The sequence below is a fragment of the Melozone crissalis genome, unplaced genomic scaffold (assembly GCF_028551555.1).
Source record: "Melozone crissalis strain CALT ecotype California unplaced genomic scaffold, PUWL_Pcris_2 ptg000041l_1, whole genome shotgun sequence".
Lineage (NCBI taxonomy): Eukaryota > Metazoa > Chordata > Aves > Passeriformes > Passerellidae > Melozone > Melozone crissalis.
In genome coordinates, this window is record NW_026535819.1 from 328,408 (window position 1) to 343,261 (window position 14,854).

A 14,854-nucleotide genomic window follows, 5' to 3' on the forward strand; every position below is an offset into this window, starting at 1 on the left:
CTGAATAGTCATACAATCTGGTGATATTACATGTGTTAGTATATTGTCCTGGGAAATCTCAAGCACAGTGGCAAAGGTTGATGGGTAAATACACATTTTGTTGAGAAAATCAGCCTTTCAAGTCAGCATATTTTATTTGACCAGACTACTGATTTTTCTTCCAGAAAACACTATCACATTATTATAGGGACTTCAACATGAAGAAACACATGGAATTTTTTATATATTGAAAGACTGCATTTGGGGAATCAACAAATTAGACTTTAATTCATTTTAGGGTCTGATTATTATGCACCTAGCAGTCTAATTACCTTTTACTTTAATAAGCATCTTTGGCCTAATGATTAAAGGGAAGTTCAGTCATTTTAATAACCATGACATTATTAACTTTCCAGCATGCCATTTCTAAGGAAAGGTTTGTGAGGATTAATACTGCTCATTGGAGAGTTACTCTTGTGTCCAGTGGATAAATATTTGATTGAAGCAGGACACATTCTCAGCCAGGGCTTTGCAGATTGTGTGCTCTCATGCAGACCCCTGGGAGATCAGTGTTTTCAGTGTGTTAGACAATGGGAGACAAACAACTTGTTTAATTTGTCAGCTTGTTTTTCAGGTTTGGGTAGGACTAACAGAGAATAATGAGGAAAAAAAAGCATCTCCAGGACTAAGAAACTCCCCTTTGTGCCGAAGGGAAATGAAATTGAAACCAAGACTGGTTTGTGCTACCGCGGTGGCAGATCACGAGTCAGTCTGGTCCCGAAGAGGAGCCCACCCTGCTCCAGGCTGGTGCCAAATGCAGCTGCCAGCAGCAGCTGTGTGGGTGAGGACAGCAGTGGGGAAGGTGCTGTGCCAGCCCAGCGTGGGGACAGGAGCTGGTCAGGGGGCGAGGTGGGCACAGGCAGGGGCACAGGGGGTCCCTGGAGCTGCTGGGGCATGGTATGCTGATGGTCAAGGAGCTGTCAGCACATGCCTCAGGCCCGTTCACCAGAAACCCAGACCCTCTGACTTGTGATTTACTGAGCAGAGCACTCAAGGTCCTGCAAATGCAGCATGACAATAACTAAAACACTGCTCCAAGAGTGGCCCTGGTCCCATGCAGACACCTTTGTCTTGGGGTATTTCTGGTGTGGAAATACAAATTTTAGCAATGTGGAGAGTATGACTTTCAAATTAGAGATCAAGGATAATTTCTGATACCAGTTAAAATAGAGTAACACATTTTCCCATAAACCAGAGGCAAATATATCATTTGTACATGTAATGGAATGGTAACTGTTGATTTTCTTGGAAAACAACAGTGTGATTACGATGGCACAAACCCACATCTCAGTTACTTTCAGGTTCTCTTCAGTAATTCTGTGTTGCACTTGCAATCTTTTTTAAAGGTACTATTTGTAATTGGCAGAGAGATTCCTCTTGAAAATCATATTACTGCTCTGCCCATTTTCCTAGTTTAGTGCTGAAATTGTATGTGAAGAAGATCCCGTGAAAATTTTGTTAAGTGGATGGAAGAATGCCTACAGAGAACAGCATACTGATACCTTACTTGAGTGAGACCTTGGGTAGCTAGAGTCAGTCTGATTCATGCTTTATGATCTTACAGAAAAACACATTGATGAAAGCAGAAAAATTTTGTCTTTTAGTAAGCAGGAGGTTAAGGAAGAGAGTCAGGTTAGGGAAAGCAGACTGCCAGTAGGAATGTTTTCAGCTGTGCCTGCAAATTTGCATAGGTGGCACATGCATAGAGATGAAGTGGATGTGAAAATGGATGCACTTTTCTATACAAAAGCTCTACAGACCCATGCAGCTTTTCCAGTCAGAGCAGGTGTGGGAAAAGCTCACCTGAGTCTGAGTCGTCTGGGCTGACCGAGCTCAACAAGTCTTTCTCTTTCTCATAGTCACTTTTGCAGAGCAGCTGCCCTTCCTTGAGGACAAACTCGTCCCCTTTCCTCAGCTGGCGCTCGCAGACGCAGCAGCAGAAGCAGCTCAGGTGGTACACGCACTCCAGCGCGCGCATCACGAACTCCGTCGGCGCGATCTTCTCCATGCAGCCGCTGCACTTGGCAGCAAACAGCCTGCAAGGAGAGCAGCACGGTCAGGGGCAGCCTCAGATCACACCCTGCGTGGGTCTAAACCCAGCAATGTCCGCACACATCAGCCTGGCTCGCCCTTCTGCACACGGCAAGACTCGCATCCTTAGGCTCGGAAATAGCGTAGACACGCAATTTTTCCAAATCTCAATTCCTTTGGTCTTGAGATTCCCTAAATCACCTTTCCTGGACAAAGCCCACCAAGATCTGTCCTTATCTCAGTGGGTTTTTCCTTTTCAAAATGAGAAACAAAAGGAAGCTCCCAAAGTCAGACAATTGCTTAAACACAAATGTATTTCAATTCACCTTTTAGAGGAAGGACCAGCTCATGCTTTGTTTTATGCAGGGTCTCTTGTTTCAGCACTTAAGCCCTATTCTGAACAGACTTTCCATTTTTGGTATTCCCTGTCTCTGAGGAGGCTGATAAACACAGAAATGAGCATGAAAACTTTGTGCTTTTGCTGAGGCAAAGTCAGCACGTGTGCATACACACATGATTGTACACATGCAATCAATAAAGAGAGGAGTGAAATAACACAGCTTTCCTTTGGATGTTGAGTTATTCCAGAACAACCTGTCTCTGAAGGAAGTACTGTGCATTTTAAATGGTGTGAAACATCCTTTGGCAGAGATAGGCAGTGATACAATCTGTCAAATTACCAGTATAATCACAGACCCTAGAACACACACCGCATCCAGACTAGTTCTTATTAATGCTCTGTAAACCCTGTCTTTCATCCATCATTAATTTTCTAGGTTTAAGTTGGAATTATTTAGATTAATTTTATTTTGCTTTCCTAATGGCAACTGGGAATCTCCCTAAGTGAGATTTCAGAAAAGGGCTGCCTCAAATAAAGACAGATTGCTGTTACATCCCTGTGTCACATGGTGTGCTGGTGATTTGAAATTCAGTGTCTTTTATGGCAATACATCACAGTGCAAGGTGCATGAACATTTACATTTCAGCAAGGAAATGAACACCACTGCACCAGAGTGCTCACAGAAAAAAAAAAATTAGATTCTGCCTTTTAGCATGGGGTATGCTGACTTTTTTCTGTCATCGAAATTATAATTTTTCACAAAAAAGGCAACTCTCTCTGGTTTTAGAAGGCTAAGTCTGTGGTAGTTATTCATTCCTGCAGAGCCTCCATTTTGTCTGAGCTGGGAAGTGCAGGAAAATGGCAGTACAAGCCCTCGGCAAAGGGCTGGAGCCAGACTGGGCAGGAGGGAAAAGCAAATGTCAGTATGGCTGCACACAGCATCCAGAAAACAGCCCAGAGACGGGAATTGGGGCGCTCCTGGCTGTACCTGGAGTGACCACACCGGGAGCCTGGCCAGCTCAGCGCACACCTTTGCACCACCACAGCCGCAAGGTAACAGCCGGGCAAGGTGGGCTGAGCCGCTCTTCTTCAGGTGTGTAATGAATTAAACTGATCCAAAGGAAACTGATGCCACCCAGGACCCTGGGCACTCTCATCAACAGGATGCTTATTCCATACGCTCCGTTTGCTTTGTCTCCAAGGTTTTCCTTACAACGCTTTAGCCAGCAAATTCCTAAGCAGAAAATATTTTTATCTCTGCACAATTTTATATCTGAAAGGATTAACACACAAAGAGGGGAGGAAAAAAAAGAAAAAGGTGCACTACAATAGTTGTTTCTGTTCGACTGCTTAAACCCATTTGACTCATTTAACCAAGCCTGGCCTCTCTGTCCGAGGGGATGCCCTCAGGACGGGCACACCTGGGAGAGACCTCAGGAGCGGCAGAGCTGGTGCGAAGGCTCTGTCCCCGCACGTACCGGCACTCTGCAGGTGCCCTCCCCGTTCCCTCCGGCCGCGGGGAGGGACGGGCTGGCCCCGGGGTGCCGCTCCCTGGCCCCGGGGAAGGACGGGCTGGTGCCGATGCCCGGCCGCACCGGGACCCCGGCCGGCCCGGGGAAGCTCGCACACGGCCCCGGGGAGCCCGGCCGGCCCGGGGAACGCTCGCACACGGCCCCGGGGAGCCCGGGGAGCCCGGCCGGCCCGGGGAACGCTCGCACACGGCCCCGGGGAGCCCGGCCGGCCCGGGGAACGCTCGCACACGGCCCCGGGGAGCCCGGGGAGCCCGGCCGGCCCGGGGAACGCTCGCACACGGCCCCGGGGAGCCCGGCCGGCCCGGGGAACGCTGGCACACGGCCCCGGGGAGCCCGGCCGGCCCGGGGAACGCTCGCACACGGCCCCGGGGAGCCCGGCCGCCGTGGGCAGGTGCCCGCTCCCCTGTCCGGCCGGGCAGAACGCGGAGCCTCCCCCGGGGGCTCGGGGGCGGCCGCAGCCGCCGCGGGCCCGGGCAGGGCCGGCCCCGCTCCGGGACGGGCTGCGGCTGCCTCCGGCTGTCCCCAGGCAAACCGCACAATGCGCCACGTCCAGCCGCAGTGAAAACACAAATGCAACGCAGCTTACAGACAATTTCAAGAAGAAAAGCTGAGGAAAGCATAAATCCTCTGCGCCTCCCCTCGAACGGGGACACAAAGATAGCCTCCTCGTCCCGTGGAGCCCGTTGTTTCCCTGACCCGCACCTTTGCCTTAGTGTTTGTGTTCTTTCTTTCTCTTCAGAATAAATATATCTCATGTGAATAGAAAATACTTCGTGCTATTTACTGGCAACCGACTATTCCCGTAAACTGCGCTTCCCAAGGCAGCCTTTTAGCTATAACGAATTACACTGTCATCAGTGTAGATTAACTCATTCAAATGAACATTAAATTGCCCTGACAATACTGCACGGACTTCATATCCTGAATTTAACTCTTGTCAAGAAAATTCCCTCCCCTGTACACCGGTACTCTGTATTATAACATGCATTCACACAAATACACTCACACACACACAGAGCATCGTGTTGGGTTGAATTCTGAGATTATAAAATTTTCATTAAACCTATCTTATAGGGTGTTTATAGGTACTTTTTCAGCTTCCCAAGAGGAACACAAGGTTATGCACTCTTTTTGCACAAGGCAATCTCACAACAGGAAACTAATCTTGACAAATGACCAGACTTTGATAGCTGTGATCTAAACCACTGCTCGTTAGACTGTTCATTTTATAAACGAATGGTAATAAACCTGTTGGGAAGTGTAGGATAGCAGGAATACTTTACAGATCACCCCTTTACAGGTTTCAATCACAGCCATAAATTTGAAGGGGAGTACACAGATATTCTGTGCTGAGACAAAGACTCTGTGCCATACCAACCACATTTAAAGGAATTTTTTTTTTTTTGCTTTCTATACCTTTTAGAAATAATTTGCGTAACTCTGGCTTTTTACTCCCATGGCTGATTATCTCCAGCTCTCTTAAGCTAATGTCAAACCTCAAAATCCTTGGATGTGTTAAAGTATGTGGAGAGTGGAAATCAAATGCCTTTATTAGAAGCCGCAGGAAATCTCCGACTCCTGAGCACAACGAAAACATTCCAGAGAAAATCGTTCAAAGAGGACAAAGAAGAAAAGCAGAACAAGAAAACCTTGTTTTGAATCAATGATTGCGGAGTTTTATAAATAAATTCTGTTGCCTGGACAATTTTGAAAGACAACTCAATAGGTTTAGGAGTTTTTAAGTGTGTTTGCCTGTATGCCTGGAACACTTGGGGGACTCAGCCAAGCTAAAGCTCAGAACAATGGCCTGTCTGTCCATCAGAGTATTTACAATAAATGCTCTGAAGCAACTTTACAGTACTAGATAATCAAAAAGTCTTTACCAGCCAAAACTGTGTGAACTTACATTAATTTTGCATATGTATCAGGGCAATGCAAATGCTAAGACATGTCCTGACTTTAACCAGTAGATGAAAACGTTCACCAGCGGAAGAGGCCATAAAGATTTTATTTGTTAGGATATCCCTGTGAAGGCAGGCCGAATCAGTAATCCTCAGAAACAGCCACAGTTACATGATGCACTGTGCCTTCCTGCATGGCACAGCCATCTGGAGTGCAACACGGAGCCCTGATTTATTATATCCCACGCGGTTATCTCACAGTAAGTTTGACCCTGCTTTGCTCCTGAGAATCTCGGCTCTGCTGTTTACTCTCCTGGTGCCCTGACAACCCACCCTTTACCTTTCTGTGCCTCAGCCAGGTCCTTCATTTCCTCCTGTCTGTGGGCAAATAGATTTTAATTGTTCTATTATAACTAATTTAATCTGTGCTGAGAGATGTCCGTGTGCAGTGTGAAATTTGCCGTTCACATTAAGCGTGGTTCAAGAGGTTTGTTATACAGGACAAAGGTAAAAAAATCGACTAATTCAGTCAGGTTGTTTATTTGCTGGGCCTCTGCCATGAAGCAGTAAATAGGAAGTTATTAAGCTGTGTTTGATGTATGCAAGAGGACAGATGCTGCTTCCTACCTATCAGAGACCTTCAGTCATTTCCCTTTCCGTGTTATTCTGACATTATGTGTTGCAGCAACCGCAGCAGATACCTGGCTTTTCTTTATTTAATGAATATGCAAAGGTAGGGGGCACGGCTTTTGTAAGTACTCTTGGTGCAGTCTCTGCGAGTGACATTTTTCCCCTGCTGGGACATCCCTGCTGGCCTGCTCTGGTGCTGGAAGTTTGCTCCACACTCCTGTGCTATGAAACAGGGTACAACCAGAGTAAAATACAGCATGTTTTTCACACAAGTGAGTCTTATTAAGAGAAGAAATTAAATTACTAATGAAAGATAGCTGTTCCTTGCTCTTTGGGATAAATTTTGATATTCTTTCTTTAGATGACATAGGATTGGAAAAACAGTATGCATGGGGTTTTTCTAGCACAGGACTTGAATATTTTTTGTAGTGTCTTACAGTTCACGGGTGCTTATAAAGTGGAAAAACTCTTGCTTGGTTGCACTCAGTTCAGAATACACAAAACATCCTGAGTGCAGTAAAGCAGAACAGGAATATTATAAATTTATTATTTTAAACTTCCCACCCTCTGAAAAACGAAATAATCCATTTAACATATTTTCCCTGCAGATGAAATAATTACATAGTTTATTAAAGCCAATTTCATAGCTGAAACTTCAGTATAAGAAAGATAATTCCCTTTCATCAAGTAGTAATAAAATGTGCAAAATTTTTAAGTTTCTAGAAAAAATCTGTAATATCTAGAGAGAAACTAAAACAAAGAAACCTTTTTATTCTTCAGAGAGAACTGAAGAAAATATTTGTTAACCCTCTATCCACAGGTGCTGTAGTGTGAACACCAGCCACTGGCGAAAGCTTGTGTTAAATCTGCATTTCACAATGTGGATTTAGACTCACAAATTACATATTGCCTATCTTGGTAATGAATGACTTTTTCTTCATATAAATATTTTACCTGCATTTCTGTGAGGAGTGCTGTACTCCCCTGGCAAGACAAGCTGACCGCTAAAACAACTATAAGGGAGCACATATTGTGCCATGCCAAATCTTGCTGTGAAGATTTGGAACCTTGACCATGGACAAGGTGAGAGCCACCAGCACCCACTGCCACTGTGCCCACCAGCAGCTCTGGGGTGGAACTGGGGTGCTTAGACAAAAGCACAAAGACACACAGAATTTAAAGCTCACAGCCTAATGCAACTTGCTCAAGTGGGACCAGAATGACCTAAATAGTTATGTCTCCCCTAACTATAAAGTACAACATAAAATGCAAAGTGCAGAGCAGTTTCTCGCTTTGAGCAGAATGTGACACAATGAATTCTTCTCTTTGCTAATTTTCATCCCCTAATTGACCACTTTGTTCAACTGTCTTCCATCACTGCCATGCTGTTCTATTTTATAGCATTTTTCCATACAACACTTTGATGGAAAAATTTATGAAGAATAGAATTATTGCTGTTAGAAGGGAATTAAAACAATTTTTCATTTACAAAGTCACTGATATTGCTCTACTGTGCTCCACCTTTGGGAATCCAATTGCTCTTCTCAGCTACTCCCATTCCTCTTTATAGCACAGCAATTGCACTGTACAGATTATGGCTGCAATTTTCTCCTAATCTTTTCTGTAGAACAGAAACTGTTATAAAAGTTAAGGGCACCAATTGAGTTGATAAAGCTAGGGCTGCAATTAAGAAGACTTAATGAATTAACAAAATATGTGATTTTGTTAGAGTTATATTTCTAGGCAGTGCAAACATTTGTGAGATAACATTATTTTTGTCCATAAGTTTCAAAGAGACTAAATGGGCTTCTGCTGCTGTGCTTTTTTTTGCATTCTCCAAATCACGCTGATGGGCTGTAAAAACATCGTATTTCTCAGGGCATTTGTGCTTCTGCCACAGTTCTACCTAGCTGGGTCGCCAAAACAAAATGGGCAGTCCTTTTTTTCCCTTTGGATTCTTACTCAGATATTTACACAAATTAAATTAAATCCACCTCGATCTCCCTTTGTGCCCTCGCCAGGATCCAGTGGGTGAAGTGGCCTCTGGAGGGGCCCTGAGGAACAGGCTGGGATGCTGCTCCAGTCTCTGCTCTGACAGACATCTCATCCTGCTTGTTCACTAAATGGCACACTGAATTTACATCGCCAACAACACAGGGAAAATCTTCTAATGCAATTTTTATATGAGATTTCACCCTAAAGGCCCCATAAGCAGGGAAATTGTGCTGTTGTGATTCACTGGCCTGGTCTTCACTTTTACAGAAAAAAATAATCATGTCAAAGCAATTCAAATGTAATTTCTAAGTTATTTCTTGGCTGGCAAGAATGACTTAAAGAAAGAATTTACTCAAGGCTTTCCTCACAACTAAGAGCTTTGAAAGGAAGAAACGTTATTTGCCTGTATAAAACAAAATCACTTCCTGTGCCTGCTGCAGTGACGCTGGTGGAGAGCTTGTGCCCAAACTCATCAGCACAGCCAATTTAGCAACTGATTTGCAAGGGAAAGATACCTTAGTCCTGCGGTGTTAATGTCTTTGCAGTGGGGGGTCTATTGCCGGCTTCTCCAAACTCATCAACACAATCTATTATTAATACCCAGAAAGGCTTTATAGTATCTTTATAGCACAAGGCAATGAAAGCTCTGTGGTGTAATCTGTTATCAATATTGCAAAAACATGTGAAATAAAACAAAACATAGACACTTCATAAACAAAATGTTTCATCTATTATATCTCTCTGCCTCCCCTGTATATAAAGCAGTGGGGTGCAGGAAAGGCATTCAGAGAGATTTGCTGTTAGACGTAGCACAAGCTCCTTTTAAAATTCTATTTGTATTGCGACAAATTTTACACTGAATGAAAATTTCTGCTTCTTTCACTGAGCCAGAAATATTCGAACATTTGCAAAATGGCTGTGTTCTGTCAGTAGAGCAAAGGGGGTGAGGTTAAAATGCAGCTCCCACACTCGCACAGGAAAACTCCTTGACAGAGGGATGGGCGGGCGGGGCCGCAGTGAGATCCAGGTGCAGCAGGGCCAGGTGGAGCTGTGGGGGCATTGCCATGGCACCAGATAAGGAATTGGTCTCCGGTAAGCAGCAGCAAAGCCGAGTGCCCGCTGGAGGCAATTATTTCTCTGGAAAGCACTCAAGAACAGAATTTGAGCAAAGTTGGATCTTTTCTTCTACTATTGATATGCATGACAAGATTTAATATGAGAAGCCCAGAATCACCCTACTTTTAGTCCCTAGGAACAGACACAGTTAGAGAGATCATTTAGCAGTAAATAAATACACACAGTTTAAAACTCAAGAAGGTTTTGTTTCAAATGAACAGATTGTGGCAAAGGTGGAACTGAGAGGGAAGCATGAAGCAGTTTTGTGTACTTGGTGTCTGTATGTTTGCAATACAGTAAGAACAAAAACAGTCCTCAACATAGGGCTGTGTCTTATTTCCCAGATGCCTTTTTATGTTCTTTGCCGGTTGAAAATAAATTGTTCTTTTGTAGTGTTTGTCTTTTCAGTCCAACTGTCAGCTATTATTTTTCTATTTCCTCTTTTTGTCACTTTGCATTATTTTTGGTGCTGTAATTCCCATTTGTTCCCACTCCTATCTTCCTGTCTCCCATTGTTCCATTTTTTAATCCCCAGTTTTACTCTTCTCTGGCTCTTTTTTGGCCCATTCTCAGTAGGGTTTGAGAGAATACCCAGGCGTGACTCCCTGCTATAGCAACCACACCTCCCCAGGAAAGCCACAACAATCTCTTCGGGAGGAGGAAAGTCTTTCACAAGCTGGCAGCAAAAGTAAATCCTTCTTCAAGGAACAAGAAGGATTAGCAGGGAGCAGTGGGCTGCAGACTTAACCCTACCCTTCATTTCTTTAAAGCACCAGTCACTCAGAACCCTGCTGTGATGTACAATTAAACAGAACCCAAAAAAATCCTGAATGACACAAGAGAAGGATTGTGTAAAGGTTTAATTCCACTTTAATACCTTTCCAAGTTCAGAACTCAAAGATAGCAATTTAACCCAAGAATCCCCATCCGAGCATGAAAAGTTGCTGCTTGTCTTACAAAAGTTCCAGCTATATTCTGCTCTAAATCGTGCTCTTTTAGGCTGACCCTTAATGGATGAAATTTTTCCCCCCCAATCATCTCACATGAATCTCTTTATAGTCCTCCTTTCATAAACTTTGCTCTTCTGATAAAAACAAGAGACTCTTACCAGAAGCTCTAAAAAGGACCACTGAAAAAGGAAAAGGAACACTATAAAACCCCAACACACACCCCCAAAACTCAGGTAACCAAAGGTGTCTGCTGCCATGCCTAAGAATGGTAATTTATTCTTGTAACATGAAGTGACTCTTATTAAGCTTATGTCAATTACTTACTATTAATATTAGCATGGAAAATAAATACTCCTCTTAATACAGTGTTTTTTGAAGACTTGAAACATCTGAATAATCTTTTTTAAATTAAAGAACAGACGAGCTTTGTTGTTCTAGTATGGATGACTACTAAAGTTGCTCTATAAACTGAATTTTTAAGATTAGACACAGAACTATGAAGACCTCCTGGCTTCTGTAAGGCCAAATATGGTTGACAGACTAAGTCAGACTGAGTCCTAAGACTCAGCTATCAGCATCTGTGTTTGTATTTAGGCTTTAGTAAACTAGATGCTCTAAAGCCATACAAAGAGATTTATCAGTAAGCAGGGCCCTACAGCACGCCCAGGTCCTCCTCCTGCCTCGAACGTCTGCACAGGTTTTAAGTTATTCCAGCAGTCAAACATTTATAACACAGGACACTTCCACATGTGTGAAAATGAAATCCCATTAGACACCAACAACATTATTAGGCATGCAAAGAGGATTATTCCTTTAAGCTCACAAGACTGAAAGGTTTGTCTAAACATTTTATTAACTTTTTCAGATTTTTTTTAATTAAATGAAAAATTGTAAGTAGGTCAAAGCTGAAATACTTAAATACTACTTAACTTTTGGTTAAGTATATGTATATATGCTATACACACACACAGAGAGAAAAAATAAAGATGCCTGCTACAGAAAAAGTGTACAAAATCCTCTCATATCTTATCAGCACATTCCTTTCTTTCAGCGAGAAAATTTGTATGGCTTGGAATTGTTCTAGAAAAGCACCAAAGTGTTACATGGCGTCGTTTGGGGTTCCATATATGTTTTCAAAGATGAGATGCCTTGTTGAATATCTGGTTGAAAAGAAATCCTGCTCTGATTGCACTGTCCTTTTTACAGATCTGACAAAGCCCTTTTTCTCAAAACACAGTATTTGCCGAAATGCATTGAAATGTGCTCATCAAGAGCTCTGATGTTCTTAAGATCATCTGTTAAAGAAGAACAAGGGAGTAGAAGCTGTGCCAGCTTCTTCTTCAAGTAAGTGAGATGCAAAACTCCTTGGGGAGCATCAGGAACAGGACTGGGTCCCCATTCACGGGGAAGATGGCTTCAGAACCGACCAGCTCCATCGGCAGTGTGGTGCTGCGTTTCGGCATGTGAGGGTTGTTCACAGTACCTCGGTTTGTCGCCGGGAGGAAGGCGATCCTCTCCCTGCACCTCGCACTGGTCCCAGGCCAGAGCAGAGGGCAGCGCCGCCCGTGCGTGCTGGGCACGGCCCGGAGTGGCGCTCGCAGCCAGGGCTGACCCGCGCGCTGCTCTTGGCACTTCGCTGACAATCGGCGTTAAAATATTTGAGATTTGCTTCTAGCACTGCGTGGAGCAGGCAGGAAATGTAGAAGCTTGGGTGTACAAGTTAATGAAATATGGTTGGGTGAACATAAGCTCTTAATTTAGACAATAACAGTTACCGCCACAGCGTCTTTGTGTCCGCTTTATGAAAGTCATAAACTCTGCAAAGAAAAGCAGGAGCTATTTCACCCTGATGGTCTTTGACTCCCTCTCACTACCTGCTGGCGCAGTTAGAAAGTATCAACTGTCTTTGAACAGATTAGGACCAAGTTAAAGTGTGACAACATCTTAAGCTTTCTCCGCATGTTGCCAATGATTTCCAACTAAAGATGTTACCCTCATCACTTCTGCCACAATGATAAGAATCTATAGCCGGCTCGCTTGAGGAGATAAAGGCAGTTTAGCAGGAAGTATAAAGTACTCCAACTTGCTACGCTAAGTGGCTGGCTGTCCCAAGCTAGCTGAGTTTTTCCTCTACAAAGCACAAAATCCTTATCATTAGGGACTTAATCTGCTTTTTATTTTGAGACAAAAAGAATACTGTTTATTGGCATCCAACTCAAACCAGCTGTAAACAGTTGCTTTGATGAAGAAGCAGCTACAACTTCGGCGTGCCCGAAGGCACAAACCCACCGAATGCCAATCATTAAAGGAAGAATGTAAGGTGTATATAGGGTCAAAAGAAGGCCAAGGGACATTTGCAACCTCAGGGATCTCGGATAGCTCGCTTTGCCTTTAGAACCAGTGGAGGAATTGAAGCTGCGGTGCTGTGTGACCTCTGTCTATCTCCAGAGGCAGCTCTGGGCTCTCGGAGCAGCAGCAGACCTGCAGTGCGAGGCTTTTCTCCCCAGCACGGCCGGGGGAGCCACACCGTGAGCTTTGGTTTGGCAGAGCCTGAATGGCTGCAGGATGCTGCACCTCCTGGCACCCGTGCAGGAGCCCCGCAGAATCCTGCCAGGGTCCATAGACACTTGAATCACTGATGCGCAGGTCATTTTAACTCTTCTTGTGACTTCTTTCATCTAGAAACACTTTACTGGTTGCAACATCTATTTAGATTAATATGCCCCACCAACAATTTTGGTCACAGCCAAACCAATGTGGACCCTTACAAAGTTAAGTGCCAGCTGCTCCAGGCAGCCCAGGGGGTGGGCTGGCATCTGCTGCTGGCCCTCCTGCCATTCTTCTTCCTCCTCACCACTCTGCCTCGTAGATACTGAAGCCTCTCAGTTATTCCAGGCTCCCTCCCACTCCCCATCCCTAGCACAGCATCAAATCTTCCCCAGAAAAAGCAGCAGCACAAAGGGTTTCAGCATGGAAGGGTGGCGCTGGCTGGTGGACATGGGGTTCCTGGTCCTTAGCAAGATCAGAGTGGCTTTTCAGTGGGAATTCAAATGCCAAGTGAACTCAGCTACCAGGCTGCACATAGGAACCAGCTCTCACTTGTGCCACGAGAGCTGGCATGTTTTTATAGGAGCATGTTGCTCCTGTACAAGGCTCTGGTGCCACCAGAGATGGGGCTCCTCCAGGCACAGGCTCAGCAGCTCCTCCTCCTCCTCCCGATGCAGAGAGGACTCACACCAGCATTGCCCGTTCCTCTGGCAGAAACAGGGTGCATCTCCCTGCCCACATCCTCACCCACACCACAAACACATACCTTGGGATCCTGACCACCTGGATACCAGGCTCCTGATGGCTTGGCAGCCTCTCCCTGGCCAAATCTGTGCCCAGCACCCCACACACCTGCTGCCCCTGGCACAGCCAGGCTGTCCCTGCTGCCCCTGGCACAGCCAGGCTGTCCCTGCTCACCCACCACATCTGGGTGACATCTCCAGCCCGTGCTGGTCCCTGCCTGGCATCAGCTCCCGCCATCCATGCAATGCAGCAGCTCCTCCCGAGAGCTCCAACATAACTGGAATTGCAGGTATTATTTTGGGCTCACATGACAGGAAAAAGGCAGTAGAAGGTTTGCAGTGCTGTTAGATTATACAACATTACAAACGTAATACAAAAAGAATAACTCTTTCTAATTTATTCTGTTAAGAAATTTTCCTGTAAAAAAACCCGGATTTTTTTTTTTTTTAAAGAGACAGTGGTTCATCTTTATTGTCACATTGATATCTTTATAAACTTACTCTAGTGATCTACAGGAAAAGCAAACCAGACAGTTCTGTATTTATAGGCATATTTTAAAAGCCTCTTATATTTAACAACTGCATTTAGCTGTGTTAACTGTGAGTTGCAGTAATAAAGGCTCTGCACAATTCGATGCTAAATTAAAAAAAGTTCTGCTGTTCAATAATACATAGATGCTGTTTTTTTCATTACTCTTTAATATCATTTCCATTTAGTTTATAAATAATTGTAGCTAGCTAATGAAACGAAATAAAACCTGCCTCCAACCCATTCCCTAGAGCAAACTAAACTCCTCTTTTTAAAGCTTCTTAATCACCGCCCAGTTCTTACAAAATTAGCATAGTAATGGGCTTTAAATTGAGCCTCTTTGTTTTTTAATTAAGCTCCCAGCAGGTAAAAATAAAACAGATTATTGAAGAATATGCCAACCCTAATAGCCTGCAACTCTTTTGACAATTAAAAAGATCCCATGTTAACCCTTTTGAGGAACCCTGCATGCTAATTAGTCACTCTGAGGCCCAAATCCAT

The 14,854-nt window shown here is 44.3% G+C and overlaps 1 protein-coding gene across 2 annotated transcripts in view; it reads right to left on the bottom strand.

Annotated features, from left to right (window-relative positions):
- Positions 1–14,854, bottom strand: part of LMX1B (LIM homeobox transcription factor 1 beta) — an 82,919-nt gene that overhangs the window by 4,532 nt on the left and 63,533 nt on the right. For both annotated transcript variants that reach the window (XM_054284394.1, XM_054284393.1), the window contains exon 3: positions 1,843–2,075. In XM_054284394.1, coding sequence (XP_054140369.1) covers positions 1,843–2,075 — 233 coding nt within the window. The remainder of the gene's footprint in view (positions 1–1,842; positions 2,076–14,854) is intronic.